This window comes from Botryllus schlosseri, chromosome 10, assembly GCF_051294905.1.
Source record: "Botryllus schlosseri isolate E-star chromosome 10, Bs_hap1, whole genome shotgun sequence".
Taxonomy (NCBI): Eukaryota; Metazoa; Chordata; class Ascidiacea; order Stolidobranchia; family Styelidae; genus Botryllus; species Botryllus schlosseri.
Genome location: NC_137245.1, coordinates 20,845,826 through 20,872,404, shown reverse-complemented (window position 1 = coordinate 20,872,404; position 26,579 = coordinate 20,845,826). Strand labels below are relative to the sequence as shown.

Sequence of the window (26,579 nt, the reverse complement as noted above, 5' to 3'; positions counted from 1 at the left end):
ACCATTCATTCAAACAAGATTTTTGATTTTTAAAAACTAATCTTATCAACTGAGTGAATCATATTATAGATTACTAACCTACGTAGGTTAGTAATCTATAATCATATCATGCCGACTAGTTGGCAAGGCGATGTCTGGGCGTTCCCTTCAATGGGGCGTGTCCTTAATGCATGGATGGTGAAGATTGTATTTTCACAATCTGCATCGAGCAAATGTTGGCAGTAAACAAGTGCAGCGCACTTATTAAAAAGTTTTTTTCATGTCGAGAAGTCTACCAGCCACGTTACTATTGTTACGTATATTGGTGAAGTCATTGCAGCAGGTCATTCAGTATCAACGGTCGGCGATACGCATGATTTGACAAGCTTTGTTTTTGGCGCTGTCATAATAACATAGTAGTAGCTATAGCAGATTGCACAAAGTACGAGTAGTCGAGTAGCCTATTTAATCTGTACGAGCAGCAGACCAGTGAACAATGAACATGCGGGTCTCATTGTTGTAGGAGTTGCAATTGTATTGTAGCTGTTATATGTTGAATATTTAACCATTATATACATTCAAATAAAGAATAATATTTTTTCCTAGTGACGGCCTTTTATTTATTGAAAGGGTGAAGGTGGACTTTTTTCGTTTTCTCATGCAGGCTGAGCTCAAACAGCTTACAACGTCTATCCTTTGTATAATTCCCTGTCAATTATGACACTTGTCATTCAGTTATATGTTTGTGTAACAGTGTAACTATGTATGTTATTCCCTGTAAGTTCACTTTGGTTGATCTATTGATTCTGTGTCATCACCTATGTACTTCTTACTGTTAAAATATTTACTTATATATAGTAAGATTGGTAATGTGCTGTTTTGGCTCATTATCATCTGTATGTACGTATTGAGTCTGAATAGAAGTACACCTTCAACATGGCTGACAGTAACGTCAAGGTAAGCATTTTCATCCTGTTTTCTATTGAATTTCTATATCTTTTCAACACTACTACTTCCATGCTTGGTTTGATGCCATTTCCTTGGATGATAGATAAAATTGACATAATCTGCCGTTATCTTGGGTTAAGATATCTTATCAAAATTTTCTGTGGAACCTCAATATCATGTGTTTCCCTTGCAGCGCATGGTGGAAGTTTTTCGCTGCTTCATTTGTATGAGTAAAGTCAGAGATGCAAGGTTGTGTCCTCATTGTTCTAAACTTTGCTGTTATCAGTGCATCAGGGTAAGTTGTAAAACTAGACTACTGTACTTCTGTTCTAAAATTATCGAATGTTGTCACCTCGTGGTTTAGTCATTTTCACATGCTCCTGCCGATATAGGAATCTTTTGATTCAACAATCAACACTAAACCTAATGCATACATTAGCCTAGAGCTGTTCAAAAAAAAAAACTTTTTTAAAATTGTACTGGCTACTTGATAAAATTGTTAGGTTGCCTAAAAAAACGCTGCACACCAATTTTGGTGCAACTCCTATACCTAGGATCACTGTCATAGTGTCATATAAGAAAAACATTTTGGAGCTGTAGTTAAATATATATTTATAATGTTTTCAAATTTTACTGGCTACCCCATAATACTGTTTAAGTTGTATGAAAAAACGATGCACAACAACTTCGACTCAATTGCAACCCGTGGAAGTGAAGTTATTGAACTTCAAAACTTAGGATTTCTAATAATAGTATTTGCGGTGGGTGGATCCATAATAAATGATTAAAGAATTTCCCACCGCAAATACTACTTCTTTTAAATCCAAAATTTTGTACTTCAATAACTTTGTTGAAATGGTTGGAATTTAGCAAAATTTGTTGTGCATTGTGGCACTGTACATGCATTTAAAACTCTTGGCTCTAGTGATTTTGAGCTGTTGAAATTCCAGCTCTGACTACCACATCATTTGTTGAATTTGTATTTTTAAGATCGTAGAGATTCAATATTGTGCCCCAGTGATCTGTGTGTTCTAGTTTAGGACTAGCGCTTGCTAATTTTATGAGACAGTGGTTACAAATATTGTAACGATTCTGACACTACCCTTATTGGCGCACTGTTATATGCTTTGTAACAATTTTATTCCCGATTGATCTATATTTTAGCGATGGTTAACTCAAGAGAGGCAACAATGTCCGCATTGTCGGTAAGTTGAATATGTTTGCTATATTTGCTGCTATGCCTGACCGATTTAAATTCTACACAGTGCCACGCTACAGTTGCAAGACTTGGTCAACTGCAGATGGGCAGAGGAGGTAACGCAACAACTTGACACAATGACCACTCCTCGTTCCATGATAACTGAACGAGAGACAACGCCAGAAACTGAAAAGGATATGTATGTATCAGTTTTTTTCCAACAATAATGTAATTCGCCTTGCACAGTGTATTGAGAATGCGCTGTGGTTGATCCGCTTGAGGCTAAAGGAGTCAAATGTGTCTCTTGAAAATAATTATCCAATTACCACTATGGCTCAATAAATGCAGAGAGGGTTATACTGTCTGCAAAGGTTTCCATTGTAAAAGTAATGGTGTTAGGTAGTCATCGAGTATGAGTAGACTTGTAACGTTCTTAGGTAAGAAAATTTGGTATAAAATGTAGGCTTGCCAATTAGGAATAGTTCAATTATTTCAACTTATCAAGTATGGGGCGGTGTTACAATTTGGATCTATTTTTGGGTCGGGGACATAGTTATATGGTTGACGTATTGATAGGGGAATGCAAGTTATGCAAGTTGAACAAGTAGAGGCTAGTTCTTTACTGGAAGCTTCAAGTAAATGTTACAAAGACATTATATAGTATCAGTAGCAGGGTTGTAACCAAGTCACAAGGTTCGGAGTCGCAAGTCAATCTAATTTTTATAGTTTTGACTCGAGTCAAGTCGAGTCATTTTCAATTCACCACCGAGTCAAGTCCAAGTCCCGGAGTAGAGTGTCGAGTCCGAGTCATAGTGTTTTGACTCGAGTCCAAGTCATTGTGTTGACTGCTCAGATCCGAGTTAATGTCACGCGAAACCCACTTTTTACAACTCTGCTCGGTGATATCGAATGCGTCGCATTCATAATATACCAAGTTTTCTAACTTTTGACAGTTTTTGGTAGCAATTTCAGACACTGTACCAGTACCGATAGACGAAATAATACTAGTGTGATAACTTTACTATTCTTCGAAATTACAATGAAATGCATGTCTTGATAGACCCAGTCTCAAGTCATATGACTCGGTCCGAGTCGGATGCAATGACTCAAGTCGAAGTCGAGTCAATACACAAATTGACTCATGTCGAGTCATTTGTTACTTTTAAAAAAATGACTCGAGTCAAGTCGAGTCACTGAAAAATCACAATGATCAGTAGTGTTGTTTAGGTATAAAATCTTGAAATCTACCGTGACGATGTAAATTAGATTCGATTGATATGTGACCGGATAATCGATTTCAAGTACCGGCAACCTAGATAATGATAACAATACATGTTGAATCAACGGTTTGCATCTAAGTCATTATTTTTTTGTAGGTGTGAACGGCACCAAGAGAAATTGAGTGTGTACTGTTGGACTTGCAAGTCTTGCATTTGTCACCAGTGCGCTCTTTGGGCTGGGACGGTAGGATCTCCGTATCTTTGTCAGCCTACAAGATCTTCTAATAATGTAATGGTGTGTTTTTGTAGCATTTTGAGCATGCTTTCAAGCCCCTAGGAGACATTTACGACCAGCACGTCTCGAAAATCACAGAAGAGGAGTCCGCGATTCGAAGGCGTCTGATGGAGTTGATATCGCTAATCCAGGACGTGGAAAGGAATGTGGAGAGCGTTCGGAACGCAAAGGAGGAGAGGGTCAGGGAAATACGAAATGCAGTGGAAATGATGATTGCCAGGTGGGTGAAGGGTTAGATTTTAAGAATTCGGTGTGAAAACCAAAGGTACTGTAAGGTACTTTTGCAAGATCACGGTAATTGAAGGTGATGTCAAATATAGTGACCCCAATGTTCAGATTTAGTGGGCGGCATGGGCGCTATATGTTTGCCGTTGCATGCAACTCAATCTGGTTCTCGAGCACCCGGGGTGATGCCTTCAAATGAATGTTAGGGTCATCATGAAGGCATCAACTACCTATTGAGACCCATAAAAATCATTGGGCTAACGAGATAAGCATGCTGTGCTTAGTTTTTTCAATTTGGAACAATAGGTTGTGAAACAATATTATACCTACGCTATACCTACACAAATTTAAATGTAAGAGAGAAATGATAATTTCTGATAGACAGATATTCATTTCTGTCTATAGCTATTAGTACGATTCCCGGCACGTGATATTTATGCAGAAAATGCATTCCAAGCAGTCATTTCTGTGCTGGTTTACTTACTGCTTTGGTGATAGGCTTATCCATGGTCTCTAGTTCTAATGCTGCTATTTTTAATACAAACCCACCACCACCAATGTTTATGAGACCGATATGTCACATGATTTATATCGTATTTAAATTTCCAGACTTGATTCCCAGCTACAGAGCAAGCTGGTCACTCTGATGGGGCAAAAGAATCAACTCTCTCAGGAAACGGAAATGCTGGAAAACGTACTGCGAGAAGTTGACCATCAGGTATACGTATTGAAGTGAAAGAAAAAGACAAATGGGCTTATCAGCTAATTGTAAATCAAACTGATTTGAATGTAATGCCGGAATGAATTGAGTAGACGATAAATATTAGGCGTACTGCACGTTAGAGAAGATTGCATCCTTAGAAGTTTATCTTTTCCAGCTCCTATTATAAGATTGCTAAGAGGAATTCCGTGAAATAGTGACTATTCTGAGTCTGACCATAGTGACCATTGTCTCTGGGGTAAAACAAAAGCATGCACCCATGATTTTCCAGGTCTGGAATACTTGATTTTAACTCGGAGATGGCTCCTTTTCTTGTACTTGAGTAATTATGACATTACTTCTACAATGATTACTACTGCCTAAAATGTCGGCCCTCACTGCTTGACTCAATGAATCATTACTGTCGATACTCAAATTGCCTATCGTGAATGACACCCCGTTTTGTCGGCAGATGCAAACAAGCTCCAAGAGTGATCTGATACTGCGGTCGGGCGAGATGCTGGAAATGTTCAACGCCATCCACCGGAAACCGATGACTTCGTTTGTGACCGCGCCCGTACCACCCGACTTTTGCAGTGAGCTCGTGCCAGGCTACGAATCCAATACTTTCACTTTGGTGAAGTTCAGGTAGGATTTACGGTGATTCTTCTTGGCGTCTCGGGTATGTTTCCGTGGGCTGCGGAGACAGATTAGATGCGAAATTAGCTTTTAACTTTTGAACAACAACTTTCATTCACACGGAGCCTACATTCCTTTTAACTCCTAGGCATATCGTGTACCTCTTATCATGAGTTATTGGTGGCGACAGGAAACTTTGAAGTACACGACATCATCCCAGTAATATGTGTTGATAACTCTTGATAAGGGACAAGAGAGAACTCTTTGAATTATAAAAAAACTCTTTAAATATTGCAATGGATGCTGTGACGAAATCAATCCGCAATTTCTGCACCAGAAACTGCCCAATTTAGTAATAGCGTTACGAATGAGTTGTGCTTCCTTGCACAATCAAACTATTCTAGAAAGAGTTAATCATAGCAAAGGCTGACATTTCATAGCAATATCGCGGAAACAATCTTGTGATGCTTTGTAAATTTGAATCACTTGTGTAGTTGTAATGGTGCCTTTAAGTTGTAATGGTTTTCGCAACTAATGATTAACGAACGTGTCTTTTTAGTCAACTACGCCAAAGAGCGGATCCTGTGTACTCTAGCGCGCTCAACGTCGCAGGCTTCAGCTGGAGGTTGAAGATTTACCCGGTATTCCGACAAACCTTTTTACAAGCTGTCAAACCGAAGAAACGATTACACTGTTTACGTTCAGGACGGAAACGGAGTGGTCCGTGGAAATTATCTGTCGGTGTTCTTGGAACTGTCGACCGGAATTTCCGAAACGTCGAAATACGAATACAGGATCGAGATGGTCCATCTCGCGTCTGGCGATCCCTCGAAAAATATAGTGCGAGAGTTCGCGAGCGAATTCGACGTCGGCGAATGCTGGTGGGTGTCTGCGATGTGAGCTGTTCAACTGAGTGCGAAACCAGTGCCCGGTGCTTGTTTTGCAGGGGGTATAACCGATTCTTCAGGTTAGACATGCTGGCGCATGAAGGTTATTTGGAGCCCGTTTCGGACACGCTGGTGTTAAAATTTCAGGTTTGCTCTATTTTGTTGTGGCTTGTTTGGGTTAATGACGTGTTAATTCAGAGGTTACCGGTGAATTCCGCACTTGGCGACCCCTAATCAGTACTGTAGCCTTCAAACCTAACCCTAAACCAGTGTTAGCTGGTGCCCCTTGGACAAAATATAATGCATTAGCACCTTACCCGTCAGCGCCAAACCAAATGCCCCATGTACAGCCCGCGTCCCATTTTGGGCCCTGTGACTCCTTCATGCTCAATTATGACCCCTAGGGCGCGCTGTGGCCCACTTTAGGAAACATTGCCCTAAACCCTAATTATGATGCATTAATACAGGTGTGGCCAGCCTTTTTGGCCAAAGGGTGGCATGAAATTTACATACCGGTACCATGGCACGGGCCACTTGAATTTTGATGATCGTTTTTAGTCGTACGATAGGGGCGAGCCGCACTAGTAACGATAAAAACAAATCTTGACCATCCCTGTATAAATATAAACGTACCAATGTCAAGTGCATAATTCAACATGTCGAATTCACCAAGTGCCGCATATCACAATTCACACTAATATTCAGTGAAATATTCATTATCGAATAGATTATTACAATATCTATGCATCGATTTCATAGTAATAACAGTTATTACATATCCAATTTTCACTGGCATATGCATTTCTGTTGGGACTACATTAATTGTAGTGTAGTATTATATGTAAACCTGAAGACTTTTCGTGTGTCCCTTATCAAGAGTTAACAGCACAATGACAAGGATATAAATAGTGATTCAAAGAAAATTGTACTTCTAAAAAATAAGTCAGCTACACCGGTGATTATGCGGTAGTCATAACAAGGAAATCTAGTGTGAATATTGGAAGAAAGTATTGGAAAATGCCGTTAGCCGATGTCCATTTAATTATTTTGCCAGTTGGTATAGTTGTAAATTATCATTGGTCAGGGAGTGAGTGAGCTGGTTCTCATTCAGTTGCCTTTCAGGCCAAGGATTGCCTTTTCCCCTGATCGGAAATGCCACAATATCAAATTGACGAAAATGCCTCACTTGCTTTCTAGGTGCGAGCGCCTACTTTTCATCAAAAGTGCCGCGACCTGACCTGGCGCACGAACCAGCTCGAACAGCAAGTATCGCAATGTCAAGATCAGATCAACAGCTTAAACGTAAGCAATCTTTTGGTGGTGTTGCAGGCGTGTCAGTGCGTGACTGCTTTTGGGTTGTATTTCAGCAACGTATCGTTATCGAAATGTCCAGGACTCCCCGCAGGGTGTCGGCCGTTTCATCTCGGCAGGCGCAGGTGAGCTATTTTTGTTGCTGATGACAATATCGGTGCATTAACACAGTAAAGATGAGAGTGGGTATGGATATTGACTTGAAAAAATTGGTTTTGAAGATTTTTCTCGAATAGGATTCGATTTGTGCATGGAATTTCAAATTTTCACGTAAATTTTGACAAGATTTCCGTTACCACCGAATAGCCTACCGTGTATCCTATATTTTAACTTGGTCTTAGATTTAAATCTTAAATTTGGAACAGGATTAAGCTTTGGAAATATTAACTTTTAGTGGCGGAATGGTTTCGTTATGAGTTGTGACATCGCAACATTCAAAATTAAAAATTTGAATCGAGTGTCACCCCATGTTATTGCCACAAGCAAAGTATTTTTCCTTTCAAAGTACTCAATTTGCATTTTTTCACTTCTTTTATGAACAATTTTACCACTCCACAGTTTTTTTAGGCGAATTAAGCAATTTTAAGTTTTTAAATTTTGCACTGTAGAAAGAAGCTTTAGGATAGATAACTATCATTTTTAAGGGTGCACCTGCTGTCTTGTAACCATCACTCGTCAATGGGTATAATCCCAATTTTTTACACTATCAGCATTATGCCTTTGTCAATAAGATCATTCTTGCAATTTTGACCACCTTCGAGAGCTATTTGCCAGTAAAATTCAGTCGTTTTGAAAAAATTTTTAATCTTAAAAAGCTCAGGCTTTGTCAACAAAAGGAGTTCGTGTACCATCTTAAAACAGTACGTTGAACGCTCTCTTATTTGGGATCTCATTCCATGCTGGAGACGTCATATTTCGAATTACGATTGTTGGTATACAATGTTCTTTCCAATTCTCTACTAGTTGCTGACGATTACCCCTGACGAGTGTCAGCCGAAAATATTCGGTTTCATTTCAATATGAATACACTATTCAATTGTATCTTAACATTCAGCGATCCGGCTAGATATAGTTTTACTTTGTCTTGGAATGCTATGATATATCTCATCTTGTGCCGAAAGTAATGCGTTTTCAAATCATTGTGATTCATCAGATTTGCGGAGAATTATCTGACCGTGACAGTGCGGCTGGTCCGAGCGCTTCAGACTTCTCTCATGAACACGACGTTCTCACGGCCTCTCATGCTGATCAAGATGCGCTGAGTGATGTCAGTGAAAAGTGAGTATTGGGACATACAATGCGACCAGCCCGTTCGCGCTGCAGATTGACCGTTATCTATATTTCTGTCTGACAATCGCTGGTAATTGATTATCAAATTTTCTCTCTCTAATTTCAAGGGGTTGATGAAAAATGTATCGATGTTATCTCAATATTCACAGCAGCCTTGCTTGGACACCATTTCCTGTCAACTAGTAGTCCAGTCGGTTGTACACCTTGAAACTGAGTGACAGTATTGTGATTTTTAGAGTGAAATCACGTTTAATTATAAGAAAAAGTATAAGCTACACATTGACACATTATATTTGAATCAATTGTGTCTAACTCCTCACCCTAACCTAATCCGACTGCCTACATCATATAACCCTAATTAGAGCTATTGCTGGTATCTGTTGATTTTGCTCCACTCCTACATTGATCTGAACCTCGTAATTGATGACTGCCCACTAGTTTATGATATTTCATTCGCAGCGGAGCAGAAATACTGATTCACGCTGAGGAGCGAGGGTGAGATATGCGTCACGTTGAGTGCAATTTTTCACACTTCACACGTCAATCTCTTTTTACAGAATCGATAATATTGCATCTGGCAGTGTCGAAGGTAGGTTTTTCTGGCACGGCGATAGGTAGGCCGACCTGTTTTATCACAATACTGATATTGACATTTTCCACTATCACAAATATTTTTTATTTCATTATATCATATCATATCAAGGAAACACTGACAGTAGACTGAATCCGTTTGAGTACTTTCAAAAAGTAGCAGTGCTCTGTTCCTAATGACCTCTTCGCAATACACGATCTCCGATGCCCTGATGGCAAAATCTTCCCTTTTAATGCCACTGTCGCTTTATTTCGCGCTGCAGGTGTTGACGATTTATCGGAAGGCGAACTTGAAAACGAAGAGATTACCGAGGAAACTTCATCTTCCAGCGAGACTGCTATCGAAAAGTAAGCGTTTCGTGTTACACCGGGCATGGGAAACGTTGTTTTACCGCCCTTGTTTCTCAGATTTGTCCTTATTTTGAAGTGTGATGTCGTAAGATAGCGTAACAGTGAAGCGTGCGGCTTCTTGATTGGTGGGTCGTGGGTTCGGTCCCAACCAGGTCGGACCAAAGACCCGATTAGTAACCCTGGTATGCATGGATTCCCTGTTTTGCGCTCAGCATTAACGGTGTAGCATGGAGAGGTGGTGTAAGACTTGGAGTAGCGTTACAAGGCTGTATCTGCACCTTCCTTGTCCAGCGGCATATGCACATCATGAGTCGGTATGCATATGCACAGATCGTGTGCATGTTTATCATGAGTCGGTGTATATGCCGTAAAAACATCAAGGACAAAAATAGATATTGTCCTTTCCTTTGTTAAAACTACATTGTCCTTATTTCTCAGATTTTTCCATATTTTCGACTTTTGTCCTTATTTCTGAATACTATTTTCATATTGAAATAAAGTCGAATATTTTCGACTGACACTCGTCAGGGGTAATCGTCAGCAACTAGTAGAGAATTAAGAAGAACATTGCATGTCCACAGTCGTGTCACCGAATGTGATGTCACGGGCATGAAAATTCAAATACTCGACGCGAACGGATGCCTTGAGCTGGATGTACTATTTTTAGATTATTCACAAACAGCTTCTTGTACCTTGTTAAATATGTGGGGCCAACTCTGTGAGTGTCAAAATAATGAGTGTCAAAACACCTGGGTCACATAACAGCGAGGCATTAAATATTGTGAGTGTCATGGGAACAGGGCATTCAAATTAGCCAGTGTTGAAACAACGAGCTATCATTAGCTGTTTTGAATGTCTTGCTGTTCTTACTCTCATTATTTTGAACGCAAGCCATGTAACGACGTTTATGTAAAATATTGAAAGGATCGCGCCGTCAGAGCCAGTTCAAAGATGTATATAATGCCAGTCATATGTCGATTTTGGTATATTTTCGTCTATACCATTTCATTTCACTTTGTGGCAATACTGTGGATTGATCACGACTTAACAGATATGTGATTTCCATTAACGTGCGTAGCATTGTACTAGATGTCTCGTATGCTGAGATATAGCCTATTGAGGTTTACAGCCTCCCACAGTGGAAAATAGTATCGAATCTGTAATTCTTGATGACAAATTAAATCTTTGAGGCAAGGAGTATCCACTCTCCGTACTCAAATTGTCTCACACTACTCAATCGAATCAATAGTTGATTCAGATTCGACTGCTTGCATCATTGTGTCCAGCCCTAGGTATAATCAATTCACTGGCCGTGCCCCACCATGTTTTAAAATCCAATTTTGCAGTGACCTCGAAAGTGATGACATTGACGAAGACACAGCAGAAAGCTCGGACGGTACCGATTCGAAACAAGATATCGTCATTTCGTTTGAGGAGAACGATATCGACGAAGAGACAATGTGAGTGGTGCTTTGTTTGTTATAGTGCGGCAACTTTACCGCACGATGACTCAGCAACGTAGGTCATGTGAATGATGAATGGCCTATTGTTCCGTGTTTTGATTTGTCACAACGGTTCTTATTATACTCTGAGGTTTCAACAACTGAGAGTGGAGAATCAAATGTGTACATCTGATACGATACGGGCCTGTTTACGGATGCATCTTCAGACTGCTTTTAAGATGATTAAGCACGCCCCCGCCAGCAGTGGTTGGATTCAAATTTTTTTACAGATGGTTCTGTTACAAAAAGTCACTGACAGTAACGATCAAAGCTAACCTGTTCTGTGATCTTATGAAATTTCGTGAGATGGAACTATAAAACCGATGGGAACAGGCTGAATCCGACCACTGCACGCAAGGAGGTGGTCCAATAAGTCTGCATGATACTCGCCGGGAAGTAGACATGAGTAGACAAAGATACTGATGTGGTAGAAGTAGCCGGCGTTGTCTCTCAAGAAGAAGTCTCGTAAAGTTATACTGAAATACAAATAGAAGTAGCGATATCCAAGTCATGTTGAAACTATTGCAAGCGGAAGTAGAAACGATGGTCTGAAAAGTGCATCAGTGGCGGCTACACCTTTCGGAAATGCAATCAGCTACTGGGGGTTGCTTTGCCTGGTTGTCATGACGATTTCACCCGTAAGAGTCATGCGGGGATATCCCAAACTATTTTCTTCTCTCCAAAATCGAAAGATTCAAAAGTAAGTATTTTGAGCAGAAGTGGAGGTAGTCAAAGAACGTAAACACTGAAAAAATAAAAGCAATCCTCCGTGCGGATAACACAGTGTGACTAGCAGTGCTACCAAAAGTATTTTCTGTTGTCATGGCACTACTGATCTATCCCCCACCCGTGCTTATGACATGATGATATGTGATGTGTATTTGTAGAATAATTCCTCCCTCAACAAAACATTTTTTAAATTTCAGCTGTGGCATTAGATGAAAAGGCACATCCTGTCCGAAGCTACTATAAATTTAAATTTCTCTATCTGCTCGTTTGTCAGAAGTTTTGTATATCCTATCGCACGCTTATTATCCTTCCTGACACCTCTGCACGTCCTTGTAACTGGGCTGTTCTCATACTATTAACAAGACGGTTAATGTTTGTGGACGATTACCACAGCTCTTATTTCGCGTACGACACAAGTGTTTTGTTCCTAGGTCTGGAGATAACGATGTTGGCGTGTCCGAATCATATAAAGAAAACGGGAGGTCGTCTGCCGGCGCCTCGTCCAGACCAAGGTATGTCAACGGCGTTTTCGACCGCACCAAAACCATGACCTTTTAAAATTACTTGCCTGCTAGTACTGCGTATCTAATTAAATATGTATTTAGACTACCACTTTTGGAGCGAAACTGTATTGTTAAGTGGAAAGTGGTTTGAGGATTGTTTTACATCACTTTATGAGGGAAATTCTCATGAGAGCAGACCAAAATAGCCGTTATATCGTGACATTTGAATAGAGTTTCGAAGAATCACCTATTCTCATTGTCATCGATCCTTTTGTGTTGGGTACGACGGCGATTTTTAAAATCGGATATGTACTTTTTGAAACTGCTTTCTCGAGGGCTTTTCTACTTCATTAATCATACTTCATCTACTTGATTAATATTGTCATTTACCTTAAAATCGCTATTTCGACTTGAAATTGTGTAGAAATTTACGGGTCACGTCTACTTCCACTCGAGCAGCCAAGTTGTCTACTGTAAATCGGTCGTTAGTACGAAAAGCCCGGTGAATTTATTTTCCAGAACAAGTAGTGGCCGGCTAGCTGGTTTCCACACAGGCAGACACCACCGGCACCCGGCGCCTAACAAGAACGGAAAAATATTCGGGTATCCCATCAGGCGAGCGGGCCGGCCAGGATATCTCGGAAAAGTGGGCAAGGCACGCTCGAGTTTTGGCCGTCATAGTACAGCCGACATTACTCAGTTTGTGGTTTTTAACAGAAAAGAAGCAAAATTCTGTCACCGCGTCTCTCGACTGGGGCTTCAAGCGGCCGTCTTCCCCCACGTAGCGTTGCATCGTTTGCCCCACACCCACCCAGTGCCCGTTCCCCGAGAAGGCCGCCTGTCAATGGCGGTGTTGAGAGTACTTGGTATGTTCATGATTTGAGTTTGACTGATACCGCGAATTCGTGCCGGCATAGATAGCTGGTAATGCGCATTTACGAAATTTTAACTGAAAACTGAGCACTGAGCAGTCAACACAATAACTTGGACTCGGACTCGAGTCATAATACCATGACTCGGACTCGATTGTCTGCTCGCTGATTGGACTCTGATTGTCTTGTTGGTGAGTTGAAAATGACTCAAGTCAAAACTACAAAAGCGAGATTGACTTGTGACTTGGCTACCACCCTGCTGACAATTGTTACTCAAGTAGGAGTAGAAATTGCAAAGACTTTTCATGCTAAAAGTCTGCAGCCCACAAACCAAATCTACGTTTTCAAATCTTCGTTATATGCTTCTACTGGCAATAGAGCAGGAATATACCGCGTTACTTCTACTTGTAGTTCTGCTCTATAGCCTTAGGGCTCGGATCGTAATTTAAATATTTTTTACAATCTCATAATTTTTTCATATCCAGCCCGCTTGTCCTCTCCGGCCTGGACGGACCTGACTTCCGACCCGGCCCGCTTCTCGCCACGGTGGTCAGTGAAAACATGAGCAACGACGCAACCCGCCACGGCGTTGTCCCAGTGGATGAAACCAACCAGAGGGTCGGCGCCCTGTTTCACTTTTTGAGCCTGGAAGAAAAGGACCGGGCCGGCGATGAGCGGTCTGTGACGACCACGTCTTCGTCTGGACTTTCAGGTCGGTCCTCGCAGGCGTGCGGCAATGCGGAGGGTTTTGTCTCGCCGCAGAGCTCGCTGGACTCCTACAAGCCGTCGTCTTCGTCAGAATTCACGTACTTTCCCACTCTCGAAGCCGAAACGGGATCGCAAGGTGAGAGAAAAAACAAATTGTTCCCAATTCTTTTGTGTTGTAACGGCTTGCAGAGATGAGATTAGGACATATGAAGTTTGCCAATTTGTATTCAACCATTAGATTTCTGAAGATTTGAAATCTTAAGACCATAGACGCCGAACCTGGGTATGCAAGGTATGCCACGCACAACTAGACATTTTCTTAGGTATGCGGCATACCTAGAACTCGGTTTCGCATGTATCGGTATGAACCCCCGATTGTGTTATTTAGAACAAATCACCATGTATTTCTGTTTACGATATTGCCTGCTGCTTCTATGTGAGCGAGATTACCCGTTGCGCGAGGCCAATTAACGAAAAGCGTGTTGCCAATTAGCGAGATTCGTCTGTGCACACTGCTTACAGTGCACATGCACAATGTAACGCGACGCCATTTCCCGCTGAGATGATCGTGAAATTATGTCATTGATTGCCGTGCGCTCGGCAATCGTCGCATTGGGACGCTTGCCTGATTTATCGCGTCTCCAACAAGCCTAGGTTCACTGGCTTGAACAATCACATCAGCAGTAGGCCCGGTGCACACTTTACCATCGCTAGCCTACACTATCGCATCTGAATTGGCGCGCACGATATCATCGCATGCCTACACAATCGCATCTGCAACAGGCCTGGTACGAAAGATATCATCGCTGGCCAACCATCGCGTCTCGAGCCTAGCATACGTCGGCTCCCATCTCTCGATGTCTTGGAGACAATGCCGTTAGGTATAAGGTGTAGGCTATGCTGATTAGCGATTAGCGCCAGACTGAATGACATCGAATGTCCGCTGACATGTTCGATTGTGCGTGCGCCGTGCATGCGTGATTGAATTCCGCTAATACTTGAGCCTTGACAAACATCTTCTGGTGGTTATGTTTGAGTTGTAAAAGACGAGAAAGGTTTGAACAACCTGAAATCGGTGCCATTATAGAACAGATTCAATAACAACTCGGACATTTTGCCTGCAGATATCGTCGCCGAGGTTACGTAATGCGCGTTGATAAGTGGCGTATTAAATTGTTCGCTAGCGATCACGCTAATGGACGGAGCTTCCAGACTCGCTGACAAGCCTATGCGCGCAAGTTCGTTAACACGAGGAGAGTGTATAATCGGCATTTACGCATGTACTTAACCCTCATGAATCGATGCTTATTAAGACAAATTAGCAAGTCCGTCACATTATGACGTCATTTCTTTTTGACGTCATCGAACCCGCATACCTAAGAAAAATTAGCGTTTGGCGCCTATGCTTGAGACGTTACAATTTACTTAGTTCTTGAAGCATTTGAACAGCTTCTTGGAGGTACAGAATATATTCGTATTGGACAACCTGAATATTTTCAGCTGACATTCATCAGGGGTAATCGTCAGGAACTAGTAGAGAATTGGAAAGAACTGCAAAGTCGACGCTGAGGCACACAAATGAAAGTGTGACTTATATCAAAATATGCCAACCTAGTTTGTGCTAACAGAAGGAGTTCGTGTACCATCAGAAATGGCACATTGAGCGGTGACGTCATATTTTGTGATACGTTTGTTGATGTACAATGTTCTTTCCAATTCTCTACTAGTTGGTGACGATTACTCCTGACGAGTGTCCGCCGAAAATATTCGGGTTCATTTCAATATGAATATACATTTAGTTCGTGACACTATTCGCCGGTTTTTTAAGGCAAATTCACTTCGAAAAGCTATGAAAACCCGCCCAAATATTACTTTGAACCTTACAAATGCCAACTTGTGAAAAAGAAAGCAGTATCTCTAGCACAAGTAGGCAAAGACTGTTCTCATACTTTGAAAAAGTAGAAGCACTTTAAAAGTCAACGAATCATTCTATCATTTGAAAGTAAAGCAAATTTGATCTTAGTTAGCGTGTAAATTCTGAACTGGAAACGGCTCTACAAATTATATCGTTGGTTTGACGTTTACGTTTTTTTCAGCATCCGACGATAAGGCATCGGAGTCGTGGAAGAATTGGTCGCCCAAAAGCTCGGTGTTCAAGGATTTGAAGGTGCTCGCGCGGTACTTCGTTTGTGAATCTTCATTTTTTACGCCTCGTTTTCTTGTCAGTATCAATTACGGGAGCTCGCAAATACGATGGCTCTGACTAACACACGTATCACTTCGACGGCTACTTCTACTTCTTCAACACAAGGTAACTCTTAACAATCACTGTTAGCTGAACGTTTTCTGTTTGTATTGCATGTGTGTTTGTGTGTGTGAGAGAGAGGAGAGATATATCTATTGCTTGTGAACGGGAGCGTTAACAAAATACAAATTGAACATGCGAAAACAATGACACATGCGCATTAGGGTTGTTCGAAAAAAAACTTTTTTTTTCCAACTCTCACTCGCCTACTGACTAAATCGTCAGGTTGTTCAAGAAAACGATGCACACCAAATTTGACTCAATTCCAACCAGTAAAGGCCGTGCAATCTTGAATTGAAATTTTTAATTTAATATTAAAAATTCAAAAAAAAAATTCTCAAATTTTTCTGTCAAATCCATGAAATTGTTGAGCTGTCTTCAAAGACGATGCAAAACAAATTTGAGTGAATTCCGACTAGTAGAAGCAGAACTATTTGGGTTTTCCGTTGATAATCCCCAGATCAAGGATAATCCGAGATTTATCAACCAAAAACTTAAATAGTTCTGCTTCGACTAGTCGGAATTGACTCAAATTGGATTTGCATCGTCCTTGAAGACAGCTCAACAATTTCATGGGGTTGACCGAAAAATTTGAGAATTTTTTTTTCTAATTTTTAATAATTAATTGAAAATTTCAATTCAAGATTGCACGGCCTTTACTGGATGGAATTGAGTCTAATTTGGTAGCATATTGTTATTATATCAGTGATGCTCACTTTTGTTGTTGCGAAATTAAAATGAAGCCATATAGATGTTAATAAAGAGTACGAATAGTTGCCAACAACTTGATAAATTAGCCTCATAGAATAGAGCCCTGGGTCCCATGGAGACCGTGATTTTTCACATGGGGGAGCTTTAAGTTGCGTGCAAAATTTTGAGACAATCATACCGCCTTTCGAGAAGTCAAAGAAAATTGAAGCGAAATCCGTGGATGACCACAAAGCTGATTCAACTTATCCGTAAACGTAACCGGTGGCATAACCGAATAGACACCAAGAACTGCCCAGAACATGAACGAGAAAGATTTCGACGTTTCAGGAATCGCACCGTGCATCTCATTTCCAAGGCAAAAGCAAAGTACAATGAGAGATTTTTCAACAGACACATAAAGGACACTCGAAAAACATGGTCAGGACTTAACTCTCTCCTACATCGAAAAAAAGGCCATAAGTCTGTTTCGGAAATTGTGAATTCGGATACCGGAAACAAACTTTCAGACCCGGCGGCCATCGCGAATCACTTCAATGAATATTTTTGTAACGTAGGCCCAAATGTTGCTTCTTCTATTACAAAACCTGTGTCGGCCAGGTCAGAGGTGAGATCGATATCCCAGTCAATTATGCTTGAACCTACGACCAAATACGAAGTAGAAGTAGCCATCCACAAACTGAAATCGCACAAGGCCGACGGCTATGACCAAATCCCATCATGGTTTTTAAAAATGATAAGCCTGCATATCGGTCAATATATGGCCCATTTTTTCAACTTCATGATAGAAAATGGAGTCTACCCAAGCTACCTAAAAAAAGCCAGAGTAGTCCCTGTACACAAAGCTGGGGATAGAACTAATGTCACCAACTACCGTCCAATATCCGTTCTCCCATGCATCGGGATAGTATTCGAAAAGTTGCTCCTCTCCCGCCTGTCCTCATTCCTCGCCAAAATGTCTGTCATTTCCCCTCAACAATTTGGCTTCCGAAACAAACACCAAACCGCTCATGCCCTCCTAACAGTGGCCGAACAGTACTATGATATCTCAGAGAAGCGAAATGTGGGATGTAGCATTTTTCTCGACCTAAAAAAAGCGTTTGACTGCGTAGATCATAAAATTCTCATCTCGAAATTGGCGCGTTACGGACTTCGGGGCTCACAACTTGAGCTGATGAAAAGTTACCTCACTGGACGCCAACAAATGGTTGCGATCTCAGACACCTTGTCCTCTCCTCACCCGGTGACCTGTGATGTGCCCCAGGGCTCAGTACTTGGACCGGTCCTTTTCACCTTATATGTCAACGACATTTTTGAAACCTCCTCATTGAACACCACACTGTTCGCTGATGATACTCACCTCCTCTCTTCCGCATCTTCGACGGCAGAGCTGGATGCCCTGACTGGTGACCAAATGCCCAAAGTCCATGAGTGGACGGCCCAGAACAACCTTTGCATAAACGCCTCGAAATCGCAATTGCTGACAGTAAATTCAAAAAATAACCTAACCATTAATATCGCTGGTCAGCCCGTTTCCAACACAGATAATGCCAAATATCTCGGAGTTCTACTGGACTCGAACATGTCCTGGAAGAGTCATATTCAGTCCCTAGAAACTAAATTATCACCGAAGTGCGGCCTGTTCTACAGCCTTGGGCGCTTCATGCCAGCATGGGTTCTTCTGATACTCTTTAAATCCTTAATCCAATCGAAGCTACATTATGGCATCCTCTGTTGGGGGGCTGCCAGTAAAACTGCACTCAAGCCACTGCAGAAACTACAGCATAAAGTACTCCGAATCATAGCTAGGGCCCCAAAGGGTCCTGGCTGCCCATCCAATAAGTCGCTGCTGAAGAGATTCGGCGTCCTAAACATAGAAGATATGCGGAAACTAGAAATCGCCAAGTTTATGTATCAGTTTCACTGCGGTCGTTGCCCCGAATATTTCAATGACTTCTTTACCTCTGAATCAAAAGCGCACAAGTACAACACACGCGCGTCCACGTCGTCCAAATATCATATGATCGACCGAAAAGATCATCGCTCCATCAAATATGCCGGACCTGATGTGTGGAACAGTATCCCGCCGGCCATCCGACAGTCGACGAACATGTCCACATTCAAGTTGAAATACAAGCAATTACTACTAAATAAATACAGTCCATCCTCAAGATTACCGGACCACGACTGACCTATCGATCTCGCTTCCCATGACATGCCGCCCGATCTCTTGTCGCATTCTTTTTCTATACTATCTTCTTTACTTTCATTCAGTGTGCATGCCTCCTCTTTACATCGCCTAGGCCAAGGTGGGTGTCAGATTCCATAGACTACTCCTTGTCGCTTCGACATCTTCCTGTCTTTTCATTGTATCGCATTTTTGTGGTGTATTGAACTGATAAAAATTGCTAATAAACCAATGATGATGATGATGATGATGACTGTTTAGCTCGGGAGGCCCAGAATGGCCAAATATCAAAAAGTAAATCAATTCAATGATATCTCAAAACTCCTATATTGCAATTGTTAGCGCCTTTCTCTAAACAGCAATATGTCTGCATCAGTAGGCTCTTGGCAATTTTGCAATTAATATGAGTTTGCACGGTAGGATGTGATGATGTGAATCCTGAAGTTATGGAGCGAAAACTCATCCTGTCCCTAATTTGAAATATTGCAAATCAGGCTATCAATCATTTTGCAAGTTTGGAGGTCTCGCGGACCCCTAGGGGTACATAGACCCCCGGTTGAAAACCACTGTTTGCAACTATTTTAGAAAACGGCAGACCAGCTGAATATCCGGCACAGAGTTCACACAACAATGCTGGCAATGTTACTACAAATCAGGTTCGCACACATCGGTTTTTTACCTTGTTTCGAGCCGAAATTTTTGAAATTCTTCTTTATCTTGGACAAACAGTCTGCTTCAAGTTCGGACAACAAGGCCCGTGGAGATTTCGTCGGTGAGATTTTTAATGCTGACTCAGTCAGCAGGGGCTTGTGTTTTGAAACCAACACGCGTTTATTCAGAAGCATCCGCATCCGGTATCAACGCGGGCGCCCGGCCAAAGACCACGCGGGAATCGACGTACCAACACAATCGTCGTAGCGACGGCCCGCCGGAAAAGTCGAGTCTGTTTCCCGGTATTTCGGGGGACCGGAAATGTAAGTCACAGGAAGGTATGGTAATTTACCTGCAGTGAGAGAGAGAGAGATATGATTGATCACTGGATTTTTTTCAAGTATCACCAAGCTCGTCGAGGAAACAATATTCAAAGAACTGTTATCGCAAGCAGATTATCACCGCGAGTCAATTGGAAGCTGTCTTGGCGTCAATGTCCTCGATGTAAGTTAGGAAGCAGTCAAAGTAGCAATGCTTGGTGCTCGAGTACGAGTTGTAGAAGTGACGTCAGAAATTTTTGCTCCAGTTCAAGTAGAGTAGCGATATCCTAGTAAGTAAAAAAGTAGGTATTCCAGGCCTAGTTTTGCGTAAATAAACGAAAACTGTGCACTAGAAGTAGTCTAAGACAGTGGTTCTCAAACTTTTTGACCTCCCGGACCGGTAAAACATGTTGGTATGTGGCTCTATTCAAGTTTCTGCAAGGCGAAGCTCGTGCAATCCTATTACAGACCACTGACTTGGTGAGATTATACGGTGACATTTGATAGAAATGCGACTTGCCTGTTTGCTATAGCCTCTATTATACTGCGTCGCTTAATTGCATTGTCGTACTCTAACGAAGTTTAAGTCTTCCGTAGCTTTCACATATAACTTGTCCGAAGCGAGTTGAAGGCAATTGTTGTACAATACTTGCACCATTGTGACGTACGCTTAAGTAGACCATTTACTCTCTATTACGACGAAATGCATAAAATTACGCTCCAAACTTCTCAATCAACTCAACTTCCATGTCATTTTTCTCTAATTAATGAACAAGCGTCAAACTTATAAATAGAGATACAAAGAGAGAAATATAAAATCCTGATATTCTTGGCGAATCGGCAGGTTGAGAACCACTGGTCTAAAATCAAGTATTATAAGTCTGAAAATTGTCACGTGGAAGCGGAAGTAATCTAAAATCATAATATTCGAAATTGCTGTGAGACGTGCTCTTTCGTGTGCCGCAATAGATCAATATGGCAAAGCAGGACTACTGTTGGATTGACGAGCTTTCGATGTCACTAATTAGTAATCACTCTGTCGTTTGTGTAAGGTTTGAAAAATTTTCAAATTTACCATGCAGCATCCATTTACGAGGGTCAAAGACATGCATATAATGCCTATCATACATGGATTAGACCAACTTGCTTGTGTTGATAAGCTTCGATGTATGTGATGCATATAATACCATTAGAAGCTTCCACGGGTATACCGTGATAACTAGGGCAATTTTTTTTTAAATGTCAAAAAAAGTCAAAATTAGGTCAAAATTGTAGTGTTAGGTCAAAGAATGTTGAAATTTTTTACTAAGTTTTTGCAACCTGCATTTCGTTTGTATCGTAGATTTTGCACTGTCGGTGAACTTTTTGTGACATTTTACAGCTTGTAGCCTACTTTACAGGCCCACCGTTGTAGACGGCCTATTGTTTGCTCACTCATTGTGAATTATAAACATTTAAATGAAACCAATAGGTTGACATGATGTTGTGCTCAACGTACCGCCATATCCCAACTGAAGTAAGACTGCGTGAGCATTGCATGGTTCTTATATCAAGAAGCACGTGATGAAAAATTGTGATGTTGAAACCATTGCCAGAATGAAGCAATACGGTTTGTCACCAGCAGTGTACGTACACACTACTTCAGTGTTGTCAGCCAACAACTGCTGCTGTTGAACGTTCTTTATCAATTCTTGGCAACTACTTAGTAAGGACTGACCCTTTCTACCCAAGAATGTAGGAAAGCATATTTCGTTGTACTACAAAATGTTTTAATTATTTCTACCATAATGCGTAATGTAACTACTGGAAATCTTCATAGGGCCAGATTTCGTTAAAATAGAGTTTGTCAGTTTTTGAGGCAAAAAAGTTTCTTTTCAGGCCAAGCTACTTCGTAAGGACAGACAGTTCCAACCGTAAATGAAGATAAGTTGCACAATTCTAACATTATGTGGGAAAACACCTAATTTGGATACGCTAGGTCAAATTTGGTCAAAATTAAGATTTTTAAGATCAAAGTCTACAGTTTTTAGGAAAAAAAATCGCCCTAGTGATAACTAAAGGGAAACAATTATTCAAATTATATGCACATCAGATTACCAGCGAGACGCAATCTCACCGATACACCGCGCATATATCAAAATACTAACAATCACACAAATCAATACACGTCTCGGTGCACGTTGTTGCAGTGCGCAGTGCAGTTATGGTTGTTGCTGATCGAAAGCAACAAATTTTCAGCGCGTCCAGAAATCCATGTCGTTAGTATTGAGAACGAGGTCCTGTCATCCCGCGTCACATCTTCTAATTACTCACGTTCGATCAATGTGTTGCTAATTAGCTCACATAAACAGCAGCATGTAAACGGAGATGCATTGTGTGTTTCTAAATCGCACGTTTTACAAGCTAGTCTTGGCAGTTTCTAACGGTACTGTGAGTATGCCGCACACCCAAAAGATCTATTAGGTATGCCCCGTATACTCATCATACCAGCGCCTATGCCAGTGGGTTCTTAAAGTATGGGTCGCGACCCAAACATAGGTCGCAAAGGGTATAATTTTGGGTCGCGACGGTACCAGAGCGGTCCTTTAATATGTATGTAATATTATTCGAGGTCATTGCAACAACAAAATATGTTCGCTTTTCGCGCGATTTACTGTAGTTGGTTTGAGCATATCAGAGGTCACTGAGTTTGGTACCACGGCCAATAAGCGAGACACGCGGAGAAGTCGCCACCACAACATGACTTGATCATGAAAATGTGCCGACCTTTGTATTAAACAAATTGGTTTGAATTCATGATAAGATTTTTTCAACATTGGTTTCTCTGGAAAACACCGTCGGAGACCTGGGACGCTTTAGTGTAGAGTTGTACAACGAGCGGTTGCCGGTTTATGAGGCCAAAACTCGTCCACGTTTGGACACATGAATATATGGCGTTGGGCCAACATACGGCTGGGCAAAGTGCGGTGCCAAAAAGTTCGGTGGCGATAATTGACCGTGGCTGGGTGGCTAAACCCTTCGTTATTGATATAATTGGTCGGCACCCAAATGCATTCATTTTGGTGTGTGTTGCTTGGGTCGCGAGATATCACTAAAAGTCAGATTTGGGTCGCGGTCTAAAAAGTATAAGAACCACTGGCCTATGCTCAAATAAGTATGCAAAACCTGCTCGAGTGTTCCGAAAAAGCAAAAGCAGTTCATTACTGACCACTATCGATTGTTTTCAAAGGGATGCGTCGCTGTCAAGCACCGAACGCGACACTGTGAAAGGGGCGACTTCAGTCAACCGTAGCAATCCGCCGAGTCGCCGTTTTTCTGGCGGTGGCGGCAAAAGCGAAAACGCTACGTCGCCCGGCGACAAGACGAAAATGGCGGGTGCTTCAAAAGGAGAGGTGCAGTCGAATTCGGCGCTGGAGGAACATCCCCTGGGCAACGAGTCTGCGTCGGAGGACATTGAAGAATTTCCGCTGACGGATTCTATGATCGCGGGAGTCGAGGCTGGAAATACCGGCAGAGCGCTACTGCCGAGGTACGTTTTGGTGGTTCGCGAAATTTGGTGAAGGTTGTGCTTGCGCCCAGCAATCGGCACGGCTACTGCTGGGCACAATGATTCGAGTACTCTAATTTCAATCGAGTATTATTTCTAATATGACCCGAGCCAAGTAGTGAGAGGTGATTTTTCGAGTACTGATATGCCATCCTGGCTTTGAAACAGTTAATTTATCAACCAGAATTATAGTACCCACCATGGTACCAGCGTGTACTCAAAGGTGGTGTGGACGCAGAAAAAAATTATCTCGGGTTTTAATATATTTCTGCCATGACTATATTATTAAAATGTATATTAAAGTTCTGTACCCCAAAGAGTCTCGTGAAAAATACTATATAATCCTGAATGTGAACTGTCATTGTTAGGGCAAGTTTTTGTTGCAGTTAAATCCGTCGAAAGTTGCATTTATTTTTGACAAAAGTTGCATTTATTTTTTCACAAAAGTTGCACTAAAAGACCACATTTTGATCGGTTGACTACAAAAAAAAAATTTCAACTTCCCAGTTTGACTAAAAAAAAGGTCAACTTTCCGGCTCAGCTCCCGAAATACCCGTAAGAGCGTTGCTTCAGTGCTGATTTACGGTATTTCAGTCGAATTTGGCCGTGTATTTCACCAAAATCAAAAATACTTTCATGAAAAATCAAAAAAGTTGAAAAATGTTGCAAAAAGTTGCATGAAAATAAGTGGACAAAAGTTGCAAAAAGTTGCACTATAAGATTCCTTCAAACAGCTTAAAACAACATTCTACATATCTTACGAGTATTTAGAAGCTGTCGGAAGCTGTAAAAAAAGTTGCAAAAGTTGCAAAAACTTGCCCTAGTCATTATATACTCTGTGGTCGCATAAAAGGTACATATTTGAGTTGAGCAACCCACATCAGCCATACAGCTGAGGTGTCATAATGAGTAATACTCGAATACTTGACTCCAAGCATAACGCTCGATTCAGAATCGAATTATTCTTGTAGTTGATATTGCTCAGCCCTTGTGGCGCTCTTGTACCAATTGGAGTACAATTATTATTAGTGTTCGTATCGCCCGTGTGGCTATTGTGACCTGTGGCGAGCAATGAAAATAAGACAACAGACGTAAGGCAAGGTCAATGTAGTTTTGTAGTTAAAGCTTCAATGTTGGCCTTTCATGCAACCCTGGAACTAGTCTGCTAACCACAATAAGTTCATATAAGCCCCAGGTTAAGAACCCCTACTCTAATCGATGATGATATAGTAAAATTCGATGGCGCTATGACATTCGAAATCACGAGACTCGTCTTTGTAAACGAAGCGGACTGGACAATCGCGACACGAATTAGCATCACTTCTGAAGTAGCTGTAACGTCGAACATTTCTGCGCGATTACAAGTAGAAGCAGAGATTTACAAGACATGTCAAAGTTATTTGGAGTGAAAGTAGACAATAAAACAGTGAAAAAAGTACTTGAATAGTTTCAAAAACTAGACTTGACTATAAGCCTATGTTTTCATGGCTTTTGTGGTTTTGAAACGTTGAGATTATTAATAAGCTGAACTGAGCTATTCGCCAGAATTTGTCAGGTTATTCTTTTGTAGATGTTAAATTACATATTTGTTCGGCAGTGACGGTGAATTCGGTGACGATTTTGGAGATTTGTCGCAAGGTGGATACTGCAAGCAGGAAGGTACGATCGTCTGATTACTATTTGCGTCTGTGGTTATATTCTACCTCTGCTCAATTTTAGTTAAGTGTCGGAGGTTTTCGTACATAATATCACGGCATCATTTCAAGGCTGTTATGATATATCTTCACTTGCTAGATTGTGATATAGTGATGAACTGATGATTACTGTCACTGTCATAGTTAAATTGACATGCACACAAAGCACACGTACCGCAGTTTTCCAGTATCCCAGCTGAGTGTGTTGTGCTGAAACTTGAATCTTAATACAATTCGACTTCAGTCAGCCGGTCTCGTATTCAGGGTTGTAATGACTCGAGTCATGACTCGAACCAAGTCATATGACTGTAGACTCAGACGGCCAAGACCAACATTTCATTGTGATTTCGCAGTATAGTATAGTAACCACACTATTGGTATTTCGTTTATTGGTACTGGTACTTGAAAATGTAACCAGAAACTGCTAAAAGTGGGGAAAATTAGTACATTATAAATGCGAACCATTTTATAGTTTGAGTCGGTGGCCAATTGAAAATGACTCGACTTGACTCGAGTCAAAACTGTAAAAGTGAGATTGACTTGTGACTCGGAGCCTTGTGACTTGGTTACAACACTGCTTGTATTCAAATTTTTAAGATGTAGCGTACCCTGCTCCCGTTGGTCTCACCCACTTCTACTTTGCAGCGGGGTTTGACATGGCCTTGTATCGTTGAGAAATTACATTGTTAATAAGCTATCTCCATCCAGGCGACGTGGCGGGAGCGAACGGCTCTGCATTGCTATACTCCAGTGCAAAGTATTCTCCCGAAAAGAAGACCAAGGACCAGAATGCAAAGAACCCGTCTACAAACCAGCAAAATGCTGATAAATCCGAGAAGGGAAAGGAAGACTCGGGAAAAGATACTTGATTTATGCCCGTTCATCACGCTCATTTCTCAGCCATATTTGTGATAATGAACCTGTTTATAAGCATTTACTTCAAAGCACAATTTTTTTCGTTACCCGATTATTTCTAAAGAGCCACGTATTTTTGATTTTCCTATGTTACATATTGTAAAGGCATGCATAGTAATGCGCTGAGTGGTGCAAATATTTGTTTAGAATAAAGAATTACAACTAGTGAATTGATTGTGAAATTTCTCTTTGTAACAATCTCTCTGTTCTACCGAATGTCTGTGAAATTTGTGGTCCTTCATAAGCTGTGAACTTGACAATATTTTCTATTCTGGTAACAAATACAGTTATCTGTTCTTTCAA

At 41.2% G+C, this 26,579-nt stretch overlaps 1 protein-coding gene across 5 annotated transcripts; it reads left to right on the top strand.

The window, feature by feature from the left end:
* The first annotated feature begins 777 nt into the window (after window positions 1-777).
* Window positions 778-26,579, top strand: LOC145448580 (uncharacterized). Of its 5 annotated transcripts, none has more exons than XM_080326994.1 (31): window positions 778-936; window positions 1,121-1,222; window positions 2,092-2,132; window positions 2,193-2,324; window positions 3,502-3,589; window positions 3,655-3,860; window positions 4,475-4,583; window positions 5,038-5,213; window positions 5,764-5,845; window positions 5,910-6,085; window positions 6,151-6,238; window positions 7,289-7,393; window positions 7,459-7,527; window positions 8,556-8,680; window positions 9,152-9,187; window positions 9,250-9,281; window positions 9,547-9,631; window positions 10,981-11,094; window positions 12,297-12,377; window positions 12,888-13,023; window positions 13,086-13,206; window positions 13,701-14,084; window positions 16,045-16,115; window positions 16,175-16,259; window positions 19,735-19,805; window positions 19,879-19,921; window positions 19,989-20,138; window positions 20,202-20,304; window positions 23,350-23,649; window positions 25,262-25,326; window positions 26,070-26,579. In XM_080326994.1, exons 1-31 carry the CDS (start codon window positions 916-918, stop codon window positions 26,228-26,230), a joined length of 3,558 nt encoding a protein of 1,185 aa, XP_080183120.1. In that variant the 5' UTR covers window positions 778-915; the 3' UTR covers window positions 26,231-26,579. The 5 variants fall into 5 exon arrangements, with proteins under 5 accessions (XP_080183120.1, XP_080183121.1, XP_080183122.1 ...); XM_080326995.1 differs by having other exon boundaries at window positions 13,086-13,234; window positions 13,726-14,084; window positions 19,992-20,138; XM_080326996.1 differs by having other exon boundaries at window positions 13,086-13,234; window positions 13,726-14,084; window positions 19,989-20,123.

What these genes read in the sequence shown, in the direction of transcription:
- LOC145448580 (XM_080326991.1), top strand. Translation starts at nt 916, where the DNA reads ATGGCTGACAGTAACGTCAAG. An exon ending in TGGCTGACAGTAACGTCAAG is followed by an intron (nt 937 to 1,120) that starts GTAAGCATTTTC and finishes TTTCCCTTGCAG; the next exon opens with CGCATGGTGGAAGTTTTTCG. An exon ending in CGCTGGTGTTAAAATTTCAG is followed by an intron (nt 6,239 to 7,288) that starts GTTTGCTCTATT and finishes CTTGCTTTCTAG; the next exon opens with GTGCGAGCGCCTACTTTTCA.